This window comes from Ambystoma mexicanum, chromosome 8, assembly GCF_040938575.1.
Source record: "Ambystoma mexicanum isolate Mex_15411 chromosome 8, UKY_AmexF1_1, whole genome shotgun sequence".
In the NCBI taxonomy this organism is placed as follows: domain Eukaryota; kingdom Metazoa; phylum Chordata; class Amphibia; order Caudata; family Ambystomatidae; genus Ambystoma; species Ambystoma mexicanum.
In genome coordinates, this window is record NC_090929.1 from 1,720,214,613 (window position 1) to 1,720,235,619 (window position 21,007).

A 21,007-nucleotide genomic window follows, 5' to 3' on the forward strand; every position below is an offset into this window, starting at 1 on the left:
ATGGGGGCCCACGCAAGGGTCAGGTTATGAGCATATGGAAAGCTAGGAAGAAACAAGACTTACCTCGAGGGCAGGGAGGTCGTTGTATGGAATTATTTCAAATCCAGGCATAAAAGGCCCAAAGCCGTCATAGCTGGAAGGATCCGTCGAGCTAGAAATTGCAGACAGAGTTCTGCCCCAGAAGTTGCCGGCTAGAATGGGAAAATGGAGCATTGAATCAATCACACCTGTACAGAAAGTGCTCACAAATACAATACTGCCATGGTCACGGTTTCAACAGCCTCCAAGCCTTCAAAGCAAAGCTTCACTAGAGTCCATTAACCCTTTCTATAGTGGCCACCATCTACATGTCCCTGCTACCCAAGGGCAGGTCCAGACACTGCCAGAGAGTCACTGCTTCAGCAAGAGCACCTTCTGCAGGAGAGGCACCATGCTTCAATGGCACGAAAGCCTCCAAGGCTTCAGAGCAAGAGTCCATTAAACCTTCCTATAATGGCCACCATCTCCATGCCCCCCCCACCTCCTACCCAAGTTAAGTCCAGACACCGACAGTCCAAACTTCTTTGCTTCTCTGCAGACTAGTAGAGAAGAAGCCCTCTAGGACATTTGCTATTCTCTAAACCTTAAACCAACCTCAAACTAAACATACAAAAATGACCATGTGCAGACTTTTGTCCAAAATGCCTGAAACCCCACAAACTATTCCATGTCGTCCAAGAGTCCCAACTTTGTCAAATCTATCACCAGACTTTAAGGACGTTTGAAAATTTAAAACAAAATAAAAAAGGTCTCCAAATTCTTAACAATTCAAATGCACATTAGGTTGCCCATATTCAGCCATCATTCACTAAGTTGCTCAACTATTCAATCGGCCTGACATCTATTGCGAAGAACCAGCCATTGCTTCCGTTGACATCCGGGGTCCAGAGTTGCACTCAGCAAATGACAATCTCATGGTCGTAGATTTCATTGGACAAGCCTTTTAATGTTGACAATGGGCAGCACAGATTATGAAAGTAGCAACAGCGATTTTCACTCTGCGGTGGGCCTGCATGTACTGGAGTGGTCACCTGCGAATTCCACAGGGGCCAGTCCTCTTCCCACATGAGTAATATGCAGGCACTCCTGAGGCTCATCAAGCAAATCATGGAATCTTTCCACTTCTACCTGGACTATAAATCAAGCAATCAGACAGCAGCTAATATGCCTTTCTTTATGGAGGGCCTAAAGGCAGACAGCGCGGACAGAGCAAACGGACCATTCCTGAGCACACACCAGAAGCCAACCTGGACATAGAACGAATAGAATAACAAAGTTACTCACTGTAGTGAGTACCTTACTCCTAGTCCATAGTCCCCTTTCCTCCATACTTGTGGGAAATTCAGTCCTTTGGGAGGGGACCGGAGCACTTTTGTCAAAAAGCATCAAAAATTAAATTGTTTGTCCATTTTTTTTTTTTTTTACACGGGGTACGGCACTTGGCCGTAACCCCGCCCTCCTGAGCTCCGCCCAGTGCATCGCCCATCAGTCCTTTTCTATCGCCAGGTCTGCAACCATTTTAGCAATAGAGAATACTTATTAGAGCGGATGGCAGGCGGGCGTATGGAGGAAAGGGGACTACGGACTAGGAGGTGGGTTGTCACTACGGTGAGTAACTTATACTCCTACGCCCCGTCCCCTTTCCTCCATACTTGTGGGAGATTCTCAAGCACACCTCACCGGTAATACAGGTGGATGGAAACTTACTGGAATAGGTTCTTCAGAACAGCCTGGCCGAATTGGGCATCGGCCCCTGGAGCTCAGGTCCAAGCAGCAATGCTTACAAATGCTTATTATTGATTACTACTAAAAAGCTGATGGGGAAGCCCACGTAGCTGCCTTGGCAATAGTTTCCCAGGGAACATACTTTTGGAAGGCTACAGCAGCCGCTTTGCCATGTACAAGATGGGCATGAATGCCCTTCGGAGGATGAAGGCCCTGAAGAGTACAGGCTTCAGAAATGCATGAGGCAATCCATTGGCAGATAGTTGCGTTTGAAACAGGTATCCCTTTCGGGTCTCCGAATGTGACAGTTGGGACGGAGCATGCCCCGAGTTCACTCGAGATAAAGTTCCAGGGCTCGCCCGACATCTAAGTTGTGTAAGACTCTCGGCATCTGAGGCTGGATTCGGAAAAACGACAGGGTAATGAGATTGATGGTTTCTAATGAAAATTGGTAACCACTTTAGGCAGGAAAGAAGGACGAGCGCGGAGCACAACCTTATCCTTATGGAAGGTGATGAACGGGTGTTCTACAGACAGAGCTTGGAGCTCGCTTACTCGCCTCGCCGATGTCACTGCGATCAGAAAAGCAACCTTCTATGAATGGTATTTGAGATCAGTAGTGACCACGGGTTCCAATGGCTTATGGCAGAAGGCGGTGAGGACCACATTCAAATCCCATTTGGGATGAGGATTGCGTACCGGTGGAAAAAGATAATAGACCGCAAAATGCCATTTAATGACTGGATTTGTCAAAGAAAAGTAACAGCTATCAGAGGACAGGTAGGCGGCAATAGCCAACAAGTCCTGCAAGACAGACATGGATGCCCGAAGCTGCAAGATGAAATATAAACGAAAGAACAGTGTCAATTGTAGCTTGCCTGGGGTCGAACTGTTTAGCTCAACCCCAGTGGCGAAAACAGCCACTTGCTCCTATATTGAGACCTTGTAGAAGGTTTTCTGGCCGCTTGGATAATGCGCAGATTGTCCTCGGCCAAGTTAAACTGCGCTAAGGATCTGAATTCAGGCACCAGGCCGCCAAGCTGGACGATTGTGGGGAGGGGTGCCACATCCGATCGCACTGGTGAAGCAGGTTGGGAATCAACGGCAGTCGATTGGAGGAAGAAGCGACAGATGCTGAAGTTCCGAGAGCTAGACTCTGGCTGGCCACCAAGGAGCTATGAACAGGAGAGTGCAATTCGATGTATTCCTGAGCTTGCAGTGACAGATGAATGAGAGGAAGTGGCGGGAAAGCATAGGCCTTCACGCTGTGCCACGGGATCTCGAGAGCGTACCCTAGGGAGGAGACAGACCGTTCCTGGATGCATAAAGAGGAAGTTTCCTGTTTGCAAAAGTCGCAAAAAGGTCCACTTCTGGAGTGCCCTATTGGTGAAAAAATGGTGGAGAGAACCTTTGTGTTCAGTTCCCACTCGTAGCTGACTGCTGTCGGACGGCTGAGTGAGTCTGCAGTCATATTGAAGTGACCCGTAATGTGTACACCAAGCAGCCAAATGTCGTGCTGGACGGCCCATTCCCAAATCTGAATGACGAGGTCCACAAGGGAAGGTGACCTGGTGCCACCTGGCTTGTTGATAAAGAACATCGCCACCGAGTTGTCCGTGTGGGTACGGACCACCCTGTTCATGATGGACGGTTGAAAAGCTTTTAGCGCCCGAAAAACAGCCAGGAGTTCCAGATAGTTGATATGAAACTGCCTGTCCTGAAGTGTCCATTGATCGAAAAACCTGGAGATGATCCAGCGTCACGCCCCACCCCAGAAGAGAGGAGTCCGTGGTAATCGTCACTTGTGCGTAGGCTCCTGAAAGGAGGCTCCCACAGAAAGATGGATGGTCGAGGACCACCATAGTAGATCCGTCATGCTGGATGGAACTGGGATCATCTTGGAAACCGAGTCCAAGACCTGAGACCAAGAGCTCCAAAGAGCCAGCTGAGTTCGCCTCATTTTCAGACGTGCAAGAGAAAGGGCAAACACGCACGAAGTCTTGAGGCCCAGAAGTCTCTGAAATCACCAAGCCGTTGTGTGCGCCGACTGGAGGAAGAGCCGACACGTGGTGGATAGATCCACAATCCTGCCCGCCGTTAGGAATACCCTGGAATTGATCGCATGCCAACGGAAACCCAGGAAAATCAGGTCTTGGGAGACGTCATGGAAGATTTCCGCCAGTTCACAGACAGCTCAAAGGGGAACAGGAGCTGGAGGAGAGACTGGAGATTGCTCAATGCAGTCTGGACAAGGGCTGCGTAGGAGCCAGTCGGCCAAATACGGATATACATGAACGCCCTGTAGACAGAGGAAAGCTGCGATGACTGACATCTTCGTAAAGACACGCAGCACTGAGCTGAGCACACAGAACTGGAAAGGTTTTCCTCCCAGAGAGAACCGCAGATATTTCCAATGCAGCCTCCATATCAGGATGTGCATGTAAGCATCCAGAAGGTCCACTAAACGGAGCCAGTCGCCCTTCCGAAGAGAGGACTTTATTTGGCAGGGCGTGATCATCTTGAATTTCTCTTGGGGAAGAGAAAGATTGAACTGGTAAAGATCGAGGATAGTGCGCAGGCCAGCCTGGTAGTGTTTGGGCAATGAACAGGCGAGAGTAGAAGCCCTCCTCTTGCTCCCACCGCTCTGAGGTCTAGAGGTTTCTGTACCTCAGCTCTGAGGGAGGACGTCCCGGTCTGCTGGAGGGGGTGGCCGGCAAGCGAAAGCCCGCCCGAGCGATGGACAAAACCCACCGGTCTTCAGTGATTGTCTGCCACGACTTCAGAGGAGACGAGATTCGTCCTCCCACCGGAGTATCGTGCGAGCGCCAAAAAATATTTTGCTGATGGCAGAGAGAAAAACCGGCCACCCTGCCGCTGTTGCTTTCGGTGAGTCCCACCAACCGCAGCATCAGTTCGGCCAGCACGACGATCCTGAAACCCCCTGAACCCAGAGAAGAAGCAAGTCTGGGACCCTGACCTCTGTGTGCAAGGGGCCTTAGCTGGAGACCAATAAAGATTTGGCTGTTTGGGTACTTGCTTTGGTCTTTGTAAGATCCTCATCGGTAGAAGAATTAAACAATTCCTTGTCGTCAAAAGGAAGGTCCAGTACTTTGTCTTGCACTTCCTTCGAAAGCCACGCCTGGCAAGAGGAGTCAACCCCTACCATAAGGCCTCGAGCTGAAGTATCTACGTGGTGTGCCGCAGCTTCCAGTAGATCCTGTGCCAGCACTCTGGCGTCTGACAACCAGTCTATAAAGTCATCTAGCGTACCCGCAGGAATGCACTCCTGGAAATCGTCTAACTCTTTCCACAGCCTCCGATTGGCTGCTGCCAGGATGAGCTCAGGGTTCGCTTGACGAAGCAGGAGCGCTGAATTGGCAAAAACCTTCTTGTCCAAGGCGTCCAGATCCTCCTTGGATAGGATTTGGCCCGCTGCCGTTGAAGATGCAAGGCCGGATTGGAGGGTGTCCGCAGCCACCACCGTTGAGGATGGGAGCAGACAAGCCGAAAAGGCAATCTCCTCAGAGGTGTGAAGCTTGCATCGATCGTCAATTCTGTTAATGTGTAGCACAGTGTGGTGTTTATCCCAGACTTTGCAGGCCTCAGCCAAGACATCCTTCTGAAGGAACACGCTGGTGTGCTTGTGAGGTGACAGGGTAAAGGCTCCCGAAAGCACCCCCTTCTGCGGGGTGGGGGCCTCAGGTACTGGAATGTCAAGGAGGACCATCATATGCAGGACCCGGTCATGGAATGCTTTCACCGAGCAGGGCGGCTCGTCGCTGTCCTGATCCACTTGAGGCTCATCCCACCAAGCAGGAGCAGAAGACTGGTACACGACGCATACTGGTTCAGGTTTGAAATTTTTGTCCTGGTCTCTGTAGGAGAAAACGGGGGTAGAGGAGGAAGAGACAGAGGAGGTCCAGAAGGAAGCGGTGGAGGAGGGGCTGAAGGTGGGACAGGAGGCTCAGGGTACACTTCCCTGAACAGAGGCTTGAAATACGCCTTCATAGAATCAGAGTTCATGAGCATCTGAAACTTCCCACATAACTCATCCTCAGCCAAAGGCTTTGGCGTAGATACAGGTAGAGGCCGCTTGTGAGGGGCATACCCCCATGAAAGCAAGGACGGTTGCCATAAAGGCCCACCACCGGCCGGGTCCACGTAAATCAGTGGAGCGGAAGCAGGAGGTAGTGAGACTGTATGCAGCAGCGGTGTGCGAGCACGCCAGTCAAATGAAGGACGGAACGGATTTCTGTTGTCCACATGGTGTGGAAAAGGCTGCTCAGTCCCAAAAGGAAAGCTCCCAGCACCAGACAGCATGAACGTTGGTTTAAGCGAGATATCCAAAATGGCTGCCGTGGACCATGGAGGTTAGGCTGCCATTTTGGCGACACCCGAGGAGAACTGTCGCATGTGGAGATGAGGCAATTGTCTCCTCAGGGGAGTCGGGAGACTTGAACAACTTAGCCTTGACACAAGGATCCTCGGCAGAGCCGGTACTGGGTGGCCTCAGATGTTTACATGACATCCGAGAACCCGCCACAAACTTAGCCTCCCGCAGAGGTACCTCAGCAGAGCCGGTACCCCCACAACCCTGAGCATGGGACGGTTGAGGGATATACCTCACCAACAAGACCTGCAAAAGAGGGTGTCTCGGATCGGTTAGTGCGGACCTTAGCCTCAATAAGAGTAACCTCGGGTTTAACCCGGTATGTAAAGCTCCCTCAAGAGGGGCCTTGAGCCGTGACTGGGGCTGGAAAGCTCCAGAAACAGACCTCAGGGCGAACCCTGGTATCCAGAGCCACAGACAAACTGCGCTTAACCTTAGCCCCCAAATGGGGAACCTCGGAACAATGTCGGGTACTGGCTGGTTCGCTGCGGGAATCTTCAGAGAACGCTCCAGTACGCCTATTAAGCCCCTGGAGCACCCAAGGGGAATCCCTGGTGACAGCTACACGAGCCCCTCCCGGACTTGATGACCGCGGGAAGGAGTTCCCTGGCTGGGGCACCCTAAACAGTAAAGAATTTACCAGGCGTTTCTTTTCATCGATGCAAAGCTGGAAATGAGGTGGAGGAACGTGGTGAAACACCTCCTCCCACCAAAGACGATGCTGGAGTGCCCGGACGGAGAGGGAGTTGCAGTAGAAGCATAAATCCCAACGATGTTCCAGGCCTAGGCACTCCAAGCAAAGAGTGGGGATCCGCCCTAGCGAAGTGACGTTTGCATGAAGAACAGGACACGAATCCCAGATGCTCCGGCATAGACGGAGGACTAGAGGACCGAGGAACCGGAGCAGGAAGGAAGGACAAAGGGAAGAAAAATAAAGATTCTCAGTGATGCTAGTGCATCCAGCCCCGACCGCGCTGAGAAAAAGGACTGAAGGGTGATGCGCGGGGCAGAGCTCAGGAGGGCAGGGTTACAGCCACGTGCGTTACCCTGCATAAAAATAGAAGAACAAAAATGTTCACTTTGTGATGCTTTTTAACAAAAGTGCTCCGGCCCCGTCCCGAAGGACGGAATGTCCCACAAGTATGGAGGAAAGGGGACTGGACGTAGGAGTATTGTGTTTGCCCAGAGGGAAGAGAGCAGAGGCTTGGGATCCAGTCTCTCCTCCGCCCCTTAAAGGGAGGAACATCGAAGAGACTGATAGCTTCACAAAGTAAGAGGTCACCAGCGATGTGGCCAACCTCCCGTCCTCCTACTCCCAAGGGCAGATGCAGTCGACCAGATGCTCCTTGGTGCAGCCAAGGAGAAGAGAAGACCCCCAAATTGCTCACAAAGGGACATTTAGTTCAAGGGCTATGAGCCAGCCCTCAATACCGGCCTGGAGGAGTAGAAATGTGCTCACCTGGCGCCAGTTAAGGCCCAAGCACGCCAGGCTATGGGATTTAAGGGAAAGCCAGCAGGGAGCCGCTAGGCTCTGCATCCTCGGGTAGAAGAGCGCCATCTTCAGGGGAAAAGGATTTACTCTTCAAGGGACAGCACCCTGCCAATCTCTTCCGGAGGCAGCAAGTAGCGAGGGCCCTGATCAAGAGGACGTGGCTCTCGTTACAGGCCTTCCCCGTGCTGGAGGCATTAGCACAATGGCCAGGGGCGATCCAGGCCACTGGAAGGGGTCTTGGTGTGAGCACTACGGAAGCGTGGGCCCTTCATGTGCTTGAGTCGAGTCCTGAGCTGCGGCCCTGAATCGTGTCCTACCCCCACGCCGTCTGGGCTCACTGCCGCCCTGCACCCCCGAGTCCTCAGGCAATGACCCACTGAGGGGGGTGGCTCTGTTGTACTCACGGCGGGACCTTGTGCTTCTCAGGGTGTTCTCCTAGCCATGTAACCTTTGCAGAGTCATAGCCCTGCTCTGATGGCAGACTGCCGGTGCTGCAGCAAGCCCAGGCCGCTGCAAGTAATTGCGGATCAGCACTGGTTTGCTGGTTAATGGGCCTCTGGGTGGCGCTCTTGCATTAGAAACACGGAGTTCCACAGCTGCGTTTAGTTTGCGTGCAACTGGATACTGCATGGACTGTGCTACTCGAGCCCGGGGATCTGGAAAGTATAAATAGGCTGCCTGCAGCCAGGGCGGAATCCTAATCTTGCGTTTACGCCTCAAACTGAAACCACCCCTGTGATTAGGTGGCCAACAAATGACAAAGGCTGCCAGGATTAAACAAAAGCAGAGTTAGCATTCCGCGTCCAGTATTCCTATAAGACACGGGCCGCTGGACCTCAGTTGATGGGAAGATTCCTGAAGCGCAGAGAAGTAACCCGAAACCAGGGGAAGCGCTGCTGTAGATGCCCAAGCAAGACCACGTGCCGAGGAGTAACTATGCTGCAGCAGCTGAGCAAGATCAAATGCCGAGGAGTAGCTATGCTGCAGCAGCTGAGCAAGATCACATGCCGAGGAGTAGCTATGCTGCAGCAGCTGAGCAAGATCACATGCCGAGGAGTAGCTATGCTGCAGCAGCTGAGCAAGATCACATGCTGAGGACGAGCTATGCTGCAGCAGCTGAGCAAGATCACATGCCAAGGAGTAGCTATGCTGCAGCAGCCCGAGCAAGATCACATGCCGAGGAGTAGCTATGCTGCAGCAGCTGAGCAAGATCACATGCCAAGGAGTAGCTATGCTGCAACAGCCCGAGCAAGATCACATGCCGAGGAGTAGCTATGCTGCAGCAGCTGAGCAAGATCACATGCCGAGGAGTAGCTATGCTGCAGCAGCTGAGCAAGATCACATGCTGAGGACGAGCTATGCTGCAGCAGCTGAGCAAGATCACATGCTGAGGAGGAGCTATGCTGCAGCAGCTGAGCAAGATCACATGCCGAGGAGTAGCTATGCTGCAGCAGCTGAGCAAGATCACATGCTGAGGAGTAGCTATGCTGCAGCAGCTGAGCAAGATCACATGCTGAGGAGTAGCTATGCTGCAGCAGCTCGAGCACAAGATCACATGCCGAGGAGTAGCTATGCTGCAGCAGCTGAGCAAGATCACATGCTGAGGAGGAGCTATGCTGCAGCAGCTGAGCAAGATCACATGCCGAGGACGAGCTATGCTGCAGCAGCTGAGCAAGATCACATGCCGAGGAATAGCTATGCTGCAGCAGCCTGAGCAAGATCACATGCCGAGGAGTAGCTATGCTGCAGCAGCTCGAGCAAGATCACATGCCGAGGACGAGCTATGCTGCAGCAGCTGAGCAAGATCACATGCCGAGGACGAGCTATGCTGCAGCAGCTGAGCAAGATCACATGCCGAGGAGTAGCTATGCTGCAACAGCCCGAGCAAGATCACATGCCGAGGAGTAGCTATGCTGCAGCAGCTGAGCAAGATCACATGCCGAGGAGTAGCTATGCTGCAGCAGCTGAGCAAGATCACATGCTGAGGACGAGCTATGCTGCAGCAGCTGAGCAAGATCACATGCTGAGGACGAGCTATGCTGCAGCAGCTGAGCAAGATCACATGCCAAGGAGTAGCTATGCTGCAGCAGCCCGAGCAAGATCACATGCCGAGGAGTAGCTATGCTGCAGCAGCTGAGCAAGATCACATGCCAAGGAGTAGCTATGCTGCAACAGCTGAGCAAGATCACATGCTGAGGACGAGCTATGCTGCAGCAGCTGAGCAAGATCACATGCCGAGGAGTAGCTATGCTGCAGCAGCTGAGCAAGATCACATGCTGAGGAGTAGCTATGCTGCAGCAGCTGAGCAAGATCACATGCTGAGGAGTAGCTATGCTGCAGCAGCTCGAGCAAGATCACATGCCGAGGAGTAGCTATGCTGCAGCAGCTAAGCAAGATCACATGCTGAGGAGGAGCTATGCTGCAGCAGCTGAGCAAGATCACATGCCGAGGACGAGCTATGCTGCAGCAGCTGAGCAAGATCACATGCCGAGGAATAGCTATGCTGCAGCAGCCTGAGCAAGATCACATGCCGAGGAGTAGCTATGCTGCAGCAGCTCGAGCAAGATCACATGCCGAGGACGAGCTATGCTGCAGCAGCTGAGCAAGATCACATGCCGAGGACGAGCTATGCTGCAGCAGCTGAGCAAGATCACATGCCGAGGAGTAGCTATGCTGCAACAGCCCGAGCAAGATCACATGCCGAGGAGTAGCTATGCTGCAGCAGCTGAGCAAGATCACATGCCGAGGAGTAGCTATGCTGCAGCAGCCCGAGCAAGATCACATGCCGAGGAATAGCTATGCTGCAGCAGCCTGAGCAAGATCACATGCCGAGGAGTAGCTATGCTGCAGCAGCTCGAGCAAGATCACATGCCGAGGAGTAGCTATGCTGCAACAGCCCGAGCAAGATCACATGCCGAGGAGTAGCTATGCTGCAGCAGCTGAGCAAGATCACATGCCGAGGACGAGCTATGCTGCAGCAGCTGAGCAAGATCACATGCAGAGGAGTAGCTATGCTGCAGCAGCCTGAGCAAGATCACATGCCGAGGAGTAGCTATGCTGCAGCAGCTCGAGCAAGATCACATGCCGAGGAGTAGCTATGCTGCAGCAGCCCGAGCAAGATCACATGCCGAGGAGTAGCTATGCTGCAGTAGCCCGAGCAAGATCACATGCTGAGGGGTAGCTATGCTGCAGCAGCTGAGCAAGATCACATGCTGAAAGGGATGTTTTCAGAATCCAGCCTTCTCACCGACCAGAAAACAGCTCCTTAGCCTGGCAGTAACAGCTGAGCTACAAGAACGCCATCACATCTGCCGCCCAAAAGATGCATGGGTACTTAACCTGCATGGCTTCCCCCAAGGCACAGAAGCAACAAGTGAGTGTGTTAGTGACAAGTAGAGCCAGATGACTACTGAAACAAAATATTCAGAACCTTACAAAGTCCTTCAGGGCTCTGACCACCACCAGGCGTACCCCTCATCTGAATCACCGGGCCAGCATCTGCAGCACTCGACCCCAGCAGGGTCTCAAGCCCATCTATTGCGCTGCATCAATCTCCATTCATTCCACTCCACCCACAGATAAACCCAACCTTGCCCCTCCCACTTCCACACGCAACAAAAAGGATATTACGGTTGAGAAGTTACTCCCACTTATCCTTCCTCTTTTGAACTCTGCGTCCACCACATGCTCGGACCCCACAGTGCTAGTAGACACCTACAACCGTGTCATGCTAAAAGCCCTCAATACCATTGCCCCCCCCCTCAAACTGTGCAAACAAAAACCGTGGCTCCACCTTAATTCCTGGTTTACCCCGCACTTACGCGACCTGGGCAAAGAAAAAAGAAAAGCCCAGGCTCATTGGAAAAGCTCTCCTTCTATAGTCAACAAAAACAACCTTACAGCCGCCTCCCTTACCTACAAAGAAGCCATCATAGCTGCTAAAAAGGAAGTATATAACAAAAGGATCATGCAAGCCAAATCAAACACCAAGGAACTCTAAGATCCCCAAGGAACTTGAGTCTGTCGCCCCTCTTGATACGTGCACCCCTGACACTGAATGGTGCTCCAACATTTAAAAGGCATTGCTTGACAAAATTGCCATGCTCCAAGACAAAATTAACACTAAAAAAAGCTACCTCGCCGACTCAACGGGTAACCCCCCAACCCCCCCCCATCTTACAAAACACTTTCTCCTAAACACTCCGTCAAACCTTTCAGCTTCTCACCCCTCACCATTAAGGAAGTCGAAAATATCACAAAGCTTAAGCCTTCCAATTGCCAAGGTGTCGCCTGCCCTGCACCGGTCATAAAGGAAGCTGCTCATGATCTTGCCCCTTTCATTACCCCTTTCATTAATGCCCCTTTCAAATCGGCATTGTACCCGACACCCATTAATCAAAAACCTAATCTTGATCCCAGTAATCCCTCCAACTACAGGCCCATCACCACGGTGCCTTACCTTCTCAAAATTCTGGACCGCGCAGCCTATCTCCAAATCCAGGACTATCTTGAAACCAACAATCTTCTAGGGCTTAGACAATCTGGCTTCTGTCCCAGACATGGTACTGAGACAGCCTTAATTGACTTGAAAACCCAAACTGAGGAGCTGAAAGACAAGGGCAAACTGGCGCTCCTGCTCCTCCTTGATCTTTCAGCTGCCTTTGATTTGGTCAATCACCAAATCCTCTGCCACCACCTCAAAATTGCGGCCCACTTCTCCGACGCAGCCACATCTTGGATTAGCTCTTTTCTGGCAAACAGAACCATGGGGGTCTTCTCTCCCATAGCCGCAGCTGACGGAGTTCCACAAGGATCTTGTGCATCTCCCACACTTTACGTGTTTACTAAACCGCTCTTTGATATACTTGACTATCTGGGTGTGTCCTACAATAATTATGCACATGACACCCAGATACTCATCCCCATCACTGGCGATTATGTAACAGATGCCAAAGCTCTCAATACAGTCTACACTGTCATTCAAGCCTGGATGGCTCATCATGGGCTTTGCCTTAATGATGGAAAGACTGAATTAATCATTCTTGGATCTCAATACAAACTCACTAACCTTGACCCAAAGTTCAATTCCTTCATTGACGAGAACGATATTAAAGTCTCCAACGTCACTAAAACACTTGGAATATATCTTGACTCTATCCCTCAAATCGACAAACCAACGCAGTTGTCTCAGCATCATCCTATACTTGCAAAGTGATTACAGCATGTCGCCCCTTCTTGACAACAGAGACCCGTCTGATTCTCGCCAGAACCCTCGTGTCCAAAATCGATCACTGCAACGCCCTCTACCTAGGGACTAGTCAAAGAAACATTGATAAACTCCAGGTCCCGCAGAACAACGCCAAAAGGGCAGCTCTCAACGTTCCTAGGAGTTCCCACATATCTAACACAAGACGCAACTTGCACTGGCTACCCATCACTCGCAGCATATCCCTCAAAGCACTTGTTCTAACACACAAGGCCCAGAACAACGCAGCCCCGGCTTACCTTTTCACGCGCTTCATACAACACACAGCAACTAGACCACTAAGATCTTCTCAGGCTCATACGCTGACTATTCCCAGTTTCAAGCTACAGACAGCCGGAGCCTCGAGCTTCCCTGTCCTCGCGGCTAAGCTCTGGAACACTCTTCCCAATGCTCTCAGAAACGTTCCTCACATCTATGCCATCAAAGCTAAAACTAAACTGGTTACATGAACGGGATGCCCTAGCCTCCTCTTTATAAGCCCTACATCTGTCAATCTCATTACCGAATGCTCATTGCACATAGACTGTTTATACTGTATTCTTAGATTCGCTCCTCTCCTCTGTTGATGCTCTGAACTTGTAGTGTATCTATTTCTGTAACTTGTAACTGCCTCTTTAAACATGCGCCCAGATGCCCCGGGGCAAGGTGCGCACTATAAACAAACAAAATACAAAATCAAAACATTTGCCCCAAACCGGAGATTGTCTCCACCCCAGGTGTACCAACTTTAACGAACAACTTATCAAAATGGTACCACAGGGTTGCTTTCCTAGAAAAGAAAGTGCCAACCATGGTCTTCACACAGGTCATTATGGGGGAAGTGTATTACTTATAAAAATAAACATGGACTGAATCACTGGACCCCTCGGTCCTAGTGAATTAATTTAACTTAACCATGGCCACAGCCTTGGACACCATCGCCCCCTTGAAAATGAGAAAAAGTAAGCCCAGAGCACACTAAACACTTGGTTCACTCCTCACCTCAAATCCCCAAGGATTGAAAAAACGCAAATGGGAATTCGCCTGGCGACTAACTCCATCTGAGACCAATAAAGCAGCTCTCATCAACGCCTCCAAGACTTACAAAAATGAGATAAGGAGAGCCAAAAAAGAACTTCAACAATAAAGATTGCCCCTGCGACTAGCGCAGGAAGTCTTGATTCTATTAAAGACACGGAGGCGAGCATTATGCTTATTCTTCTTTAATTACTGCTAACCACAGCTTTTAAAATCTTCTTTTGTTTTCATCTATAACATTTTTTTTTTTTTTTTACTTGAATGACAAAGAAAAAAGGAAAATATGAAAACATCATCTTTCCAAAACATCATAAACTACTCTTCCCATGAGGCTTCTCTGTCTAGTAGTCCCCAGCCTCTTTTTCAATGTCCAATCAGTCCATCTTCCTCACTATAAACCCCTGAAACTCTGGGTCCCTTCCTCTTCTTTTGCGGCGTATCCAATAATTGAACAAAGTCCAACTCCAATCAAATTCTCAAAACTCCAGCTGAAAAGTCTTTTTTTTTTTTTCCGACAACTGGCTGAACTCTAAATTTGCTGAACTGACTCCTTCCATACTCTAATCTCTGCTATTCTTTTGCTCTTCTCCTATGCAAAAAGAAAAACACTTGTTAGGGAAGGGAAATACAGTCATCTTATGTCATAATGAAACTTATACATAATCTATTTGAATCAATACAGACCACAACGTAACATAACACTGTATTTCATAGGGTGGGATAATGCTCGCCTCCGTGTCTTTAATAGAATCAAGACTTCCTGCGCTAGTCGCATGGGCAATCTTTATTCTAGGACAAGACCGGAGGCGAGCATTATGCTTGTTCAAAGCTTTCCACCACAGCAGCAGCTATATTGGATACTGGTTTGAAGTAAAAAGTCTTAAAGATTGACTCGCTTGACCAGTCTGCTGCCTTCATGATCTCCTGCAGTGGAACTCCGACTGCAAAAGCTCGCGAAGCCATTGCTCCTCTGGTGGAATGAGCCCCAAATTTAGACGTGTCTATGCCCGCCAGTTCCATTATTTCCTTCACCCATCTGGCTATAGTAGCTGATTTGACTGCTTTGTATGGCTTTATACGCGCTATAAGCAATTGCTTCACTCCATGCGGTCTAACGTCTGCTGTCGCTGCTTCATAACGCTTAATGCAATTCGCTACGCACAATTTCTCATTATTTGGCCAATATGGATATGAAATCACTTTAGAATTAGACTTAGTACGCTGCGCTATGGTAACCGCTATCCCATCTGGGTAATACATTTTCCTATCTATCTCCAGCGCTTTGACATCTGAAACTCTTCTGCAAGAAACTAAGCAAAGAAGCGTAGCCAGTTTGCCCGAGAGCTGTTTCCCTGATAAAAAATTATTATCCGGCCATATCTGAAACAGCTGTATCACCTTCTGCACATCCCACAGTGATGAATACTTTGCTCCGGGGGGTTTGGACATCTTCAGACCTTTCAGCAATCTGGATACTGCTGGGTGCTCCCCCACCGGAGCGCCGTCCACTAGCTCGTGCCCTGCCGAAATTGCAGATCTATAAACCCCTACTGTCCTGAAAGCTCTACCTGCTACAGGAAGGGTGGCTAGGAAATTCACTACTTGTACTACAGGTGCTGAAATGGGAGATATACTCCTCCTCCAAGTCCCAGGCTTGCCATGCGGAATTATAGCTCCTGATTGTAGATGGAGCCCATGACATATTGATAAGTCTTGTAGCGTCTTCTGAAAGTCCCGGCAATCGCCATCTGTGCCTGAAATTCTGCACGCTATCAGATATAAAGATCGATCCTCTATCAGAGGATGGGGAGCTCCTGCCGGATCCACCATCAAGTCTGGTCTGAATGCAATCCTCTGTGGAAAATCCGTAGAAAGTTCCATCAGAACTGGAAACCAGGCTTGCGACTTCCACTCTGGCGTCACTATCACTATCTGAGCTTTGTCCCTGCGCACTTTTGCTAGTACCCTCGCCAGCATCGCGAAGGGGGGAAACGCATAATGTCTCTGTGACCCCCAGTGGTGCAGAAATGCATCGGTGCCCTGGGCTTCCGGGTCTAGTCTCCAGCTGAAGTAATTTGGTAGCTGAGAATTCAGTCTCGAGGCGAACAGGTCCATGTGTAGGGGACCCCATTTCGCTTCCAGTTTCTTGAAGACGTCCCTGTGTAGTCTCCAATCGCTGTAGTCCACTAGGTGACGCGAGTTCCAGTCTGCCACTGCGTTCAGGGCCCCTGGTAGATATTCCGCCGTCACTGCGATATGTCTCTGCAGGCATTCGTGCCAGAAATTCTTCGCTAATTCCGCTAACATTTTGGATTTGGTGCCCCCTAGTTTGTTGATATACCTCACTGCAGATATGTTGTCCATTCTGAGGAGAATGCTGCAGTGCGCTCTGTCTCTGGTAAACGCTTTTACTGCGAAAGACCCTGCTAGAAGCTCTAGACAATTGATATGTAGTTCTAATTCTCCTGCTGACCATTTTTCCCCTGTTTCTAGCGTACCACATCGCGCTCCCCAGCCGGACCTGCTGGCGTCTGACTCTATGATTAGCTCTGGCACGTCGCCAAAAATGGCTCTGCCGTTCCAGGCTTCCATATTGTGTAACCACCAGTTTAGCTCGGCCTTGCTTTCTTCGTCTAGGGGCACTAGCCGATGGTATCTCCAGCCTTTCCTCAAGTATTTGATCTTTAACCTCTGAAGGGCTCGATAATGTAATGGGCCGGGAAAAACTGCCTGAATGGAAGCTGCAAGCAGCCCCACTATCCTGGCCAGGTAACGAAGCGAGATCAGCGGTCTTTTGAGCGCTGCTTTCAGATCCTTCTTGATGGCTCTCATCTTCTGAGTCGGCAATTCTAACGTAGCTTTCTTCGTATCTATGGTGAAGCCTAAGAATTCTAGACGTCTGGTGGGCGTTAGCTCCGACTTGCTCCCGTTTACTAGGAATCCCAGATTGGAGATCAGCTCTATCGCCCAGCGGATCTGTTGCCTTAAACGGTCCTTGTCTTTGGCCATGAACAGAATGTCGTCTAAGTATACAATCATCCGGCACCCTTGTTCTCTGAGTGCTGTTGCTACGGGCCTCATAAGCTTGGTGAAAGCCCATGGGGCGGATGCTAGGCCGAATGGCAGGCATTTGAATTGCCAGAGTTCGCCTCTCCATCTGAACCTTAGGAAGCGTCGAAATGGTGCCGCTATCGGCACGGTAAGATAAGCGTCTTTTAGATCTAGGCGCGCAAGCCAGTCCCCCTTCCTGAGCAGATCTCCTAGTAGATGGATCCCCTCCATCTTGAAGTGTTTGTAAACTAGCCAGCTGTTGAGCTCCTTCAGATTGATCACTGGACGAACTTTGTCCTTGCGGTGCACTAGGAAAATATTGCTCAGGAAGGAAGGATCGCTCCCTATCGCTCTCTCTATCGCTTCTTTTTGCGCTAAGGTCTGAATCTCTGCATCTAAAAGAGATTCTTCCACTTGGGTCATCTGAATTCTGAGCGGGGCCCGACTCTGAACTGGGTGATCTAGAAGATCTAGTACAAAGCCTTGTACTGTCTGATGGACCCACGCGTCTGATGATAGCTCGCGCCAGCTGTGCAAATAAAGCGCTGTCCTGCCCCCTACTGGGGGGTAGGTCATTGCGTGTTCTCTCACCCGAGTTATTGTTTTGATGTCGGTAGAATCCGCGCCCTCGGCGCCCTCGCGAGCCTCGGCCTCTGTTCGGGAAGAAGGCGTCTTGCTGCCGAGTCTCCCAATACTGGGCTCTGGGGCCTTGTGCTCTTCTATGATTGAAGCGGCCGGTCGAGCGGCCTCTATATCGACCGGCCCCTGAAAAAACTCTCCCCGGGAATACTTTCCTGATGGAAGCCTGCGCCTTTTCCAGCGCTGTGTATGTTCCAACGAACCTATTCATCTCCTTGACGAATGTATCCCCGAAAAGAAGGCCTTGGGCGCTTTCCCCCGCTTCATAGGAGGCCAAGTCCCCCAGCTTGTTATCGATCTTCAATAAAGCTGACCTGCGGCGCTCCGAAGGTATGGCGCAATTTGCGTTGCCCAGCATGCAGACTGCTCTCTGAGCCCAGCTCGCCAAGGTAGACGGGTCGACCGGTTCTCCCGTATCTCTGGCTCTCTCAGCCAGATCCATTATTTTGGCTATAGGGCCAGCAATGTCGAGCAGTTTATCTTGACATGTTTTCCACGCCCTGTCTATGCCTTTCCTAGTATCCTTTCCCGCTTTAGTGATGAAGGTCAACATTTTTGTATCGAGCTCTGGCGTATCTGCCACTTTGCCGCTCAGCTCTGGCCTTGGACATTCTGCTTCGAGTCTGAACCCAATGTCCTTTTCCATAGGCTTCCTCATCTTGTGGGATATATAGGGCTACGCGTGGAGAAGGTGTCCAGTCTGTCGATCTGGGGTGCCTTATGGTATCGGGGTCGAACATATCCGATAGGTCTTCCTCATCCGAAAGGGCCTCCACATTGCTGGGTTTGTCCACGCTCTTTTGCGAGACCACGCTCGCTCTGCCTATGCTGCGCACATCCTCCTCTGGTTGTTCTTGATCTGAGAACTCAGAGGATGACGAATAGGCGTCCCCTATGTTTTTCGCCCCTGGGGTAGGGGGTACGAGGTTGGGCAGGGCTGTCTTCGTAAGGAAGGCACTTTTAAGCCTGTGGAAGGCATCAGCCACCTCTAGGGAATTGTTCTTCCCTGTACTTTCGCCCGGGGGAGTAGAAGAGAATTTTCTCTTCCGGGCCACTTTCTTCCCCTTCTCACCTTTTCGCAGAGGATCTTGCGTGGAGGTCCCTTCTCCGGGATCATCGAGCGTGCCAGCCTTCTTGCCCAGCATCTCTTCCAGGACTGATAGCCTGTCTTGCAGAGGCTTAACTCCCAGTGCCACGGCTTGCACCAATGAGTCGCCCAGTACTCTTTTGAAGCTCTGGGAAAGGTCAATGTCCTCTTCCATACCTTCTTCCAGACCTCCTTCACTCCCCTCACTCCAAGCCTCCTTCTCCATGTTATAAGCCATGGAATTGTATGTGCCGCGATGAAGGCTCGTGGGTGAGACACTCAGCCTTCTCAAGTAAAGACACCGAGGGTCTGCAGAAAGTTAAAATAAATGCTTTCTCTTTCTTTCCTTTTTTTTTTTTTTTTTATAAATTCTCCAGATGAGAAATGCCTCTGCTGGTCCCAGGCGAAACGCTAGTTAAATAGCGAAATTCGCGTACATCTGGGTTAGAAAACGAGTGGGGGAAGGGTCTGCAGTTCTCTTATTCGGAACGGAAATTTGAGCGCGAATTCGCGCTCCTGCGCATGCACGCTACGCGTTTGTTTTTAGGGTTGGTTGGGCTTGCTTCGCTTGCTACGCGAGCCCAACCACCCGAAACGCGATGCCGTGCGGCCGCTGCCTGCGCCCTGCAGCGAGTGCTAGATCACTTGCGGGCTCGGCAGGCGGCCGCTCGGACAAAGAAACACCTTGGGCAAAACGAACGCGAATTCGAGTCTCGTCAGTCAAGATTGAAAGCGCACGAACGCTACGGCGCTATGACATTAATGTGCGCGCGCTCCTAACACGTTAAAATTGTCTATGTCAATACAGAAACAATAGTATTATTGATTATTCCTGCGTGTACTTATCTGTGGCTCCGCAGCAAAAAAGAAGAGGAAGGGACCCAGAGTTTCAGGGGTTTATAGTGAGGAAGATGGACTGATTGGACATTGAAAAAGAGGCTGGGGACTACTAGACAGAGAAGCCTCATGGGAAGAGTAGTTTATGATGTTTTGGAAAGATGATGTTTTCATATTTTCCTTTTTTCTTTGTCATTCAAGTAAAAAAAAAAATGTTATAGATGAAAACAAAAGAAGATTTTAAAAGCTGTGGTTAGCAGTAATTAAAGAAGAATAAGCATAATGCTCGCCTCCGGTCTTGTCATAGAATCTAATACTGCAGGCTAAATCTGGAACCAAAGAGCTATTGGTTATACTAAAGGAACTGGAAAACCCCATCCCGGCCCAGGACTACTGACAAAAATAAAACATGGTGCTCTAACATCCAAAAAGCGCTAAACAAAATAGCCACACTCCAAACCAAAATTGAGATAAACAAAATATCTTTTTGATTGGTTGAAAGAGGAATAAACTACCTACTTCTACCAAACCAGAACAAAAATTCAACTTCACCAAAGTGACCATCTTAGAGATTGAAAAGATAATGCTCTCGCTCAAACCCACCAACTGTCGAGGCGACATATGACCAGCCTAACTGATAAAAGATGCAGCCAGAGACCTATCCCCATTTATTTCTAAACTAATTAATGCTTCCTTTGCATCAGGCACGATACCAGACAACCTCAAACAATCCTGGGTCCTCCCCCTCCTTAAAAAGCAAACCTTGGACCCATCTGTCCCGACCAACTACAGTCCTATTACAACGGTACCATTTCTATTAAAAATGCTAGACAGAGTGCTTACTTACAGATCCAAAAATACTTGGCAGTATCAACTATTAGGCACCAGACAATCAGGTTTCAGGCCCCAGCATGGTAACGAAACCACGCTCATCGATCTCAAAACCCAGGTCGATGAGCTGAGAAACCGTGGAAAATCAGTCCTACTCCTCCTACTGGATCTCTCAGCAGCATTTGACTTGGTAGATCATGATGTACTTTGCACCCACCTGGAAACAGCAGCCCACTTCTCCACACATGCCATTGCGTGTATCAAGTCGTTCTTAAGTGGAAGAACTATGAGGGGGTTTTGTCTGCCTGTGCAGCGGCTGACCCAGTACCCATAACATGTGGCGTTCCCCAGGGATCCTGCGTCTCCCCTACATTGTATAACATTTTTATGAAGCCCCCGTTCGATGATCTGGACCTTCTGGGTGTCACCTACACTAACTATGCAGATGACACTCAGAGTCTCATCCCACTTTCGGGGGATTATGAGCAGGATTTGGCCTTGGTGAATAAGATCTACCTCATCATCCAGGCATGGATGGCCTGTCATGGTCTATGCCTGAATGATGACAAAACGGAACTCATCATGCTGGTGAACACACAAAATATCCAAAGACTGAACAAGGACTACTCATCA

At 50.1% G+C, this 21,007-nt stretch overlaps 1 protein-coding gene across 3 annotated transcripts in view; it reads right to left on the minus strand.

The window, feature by feature from the left end:
* Positions 1–21,007, minus strand: part of OAT (ornithine aminotransferase) — a 261,439-nt gene that overhangs the window by 114,188 nt on the left and 126,244 nt on the right. For all 3 annotated transcript variants that reach the window (XM_069612035.1, XM_069612037.1, XM_069612036.1), the window contains one exon: positions 64–191. In XM_069612035.1, the coding sequence (XP_069468136.1) occupies positions 64–191 (128 nt within the window). The remainder of the gene's footprint in view (positions 1–63; positions 192–21,007) is intronic.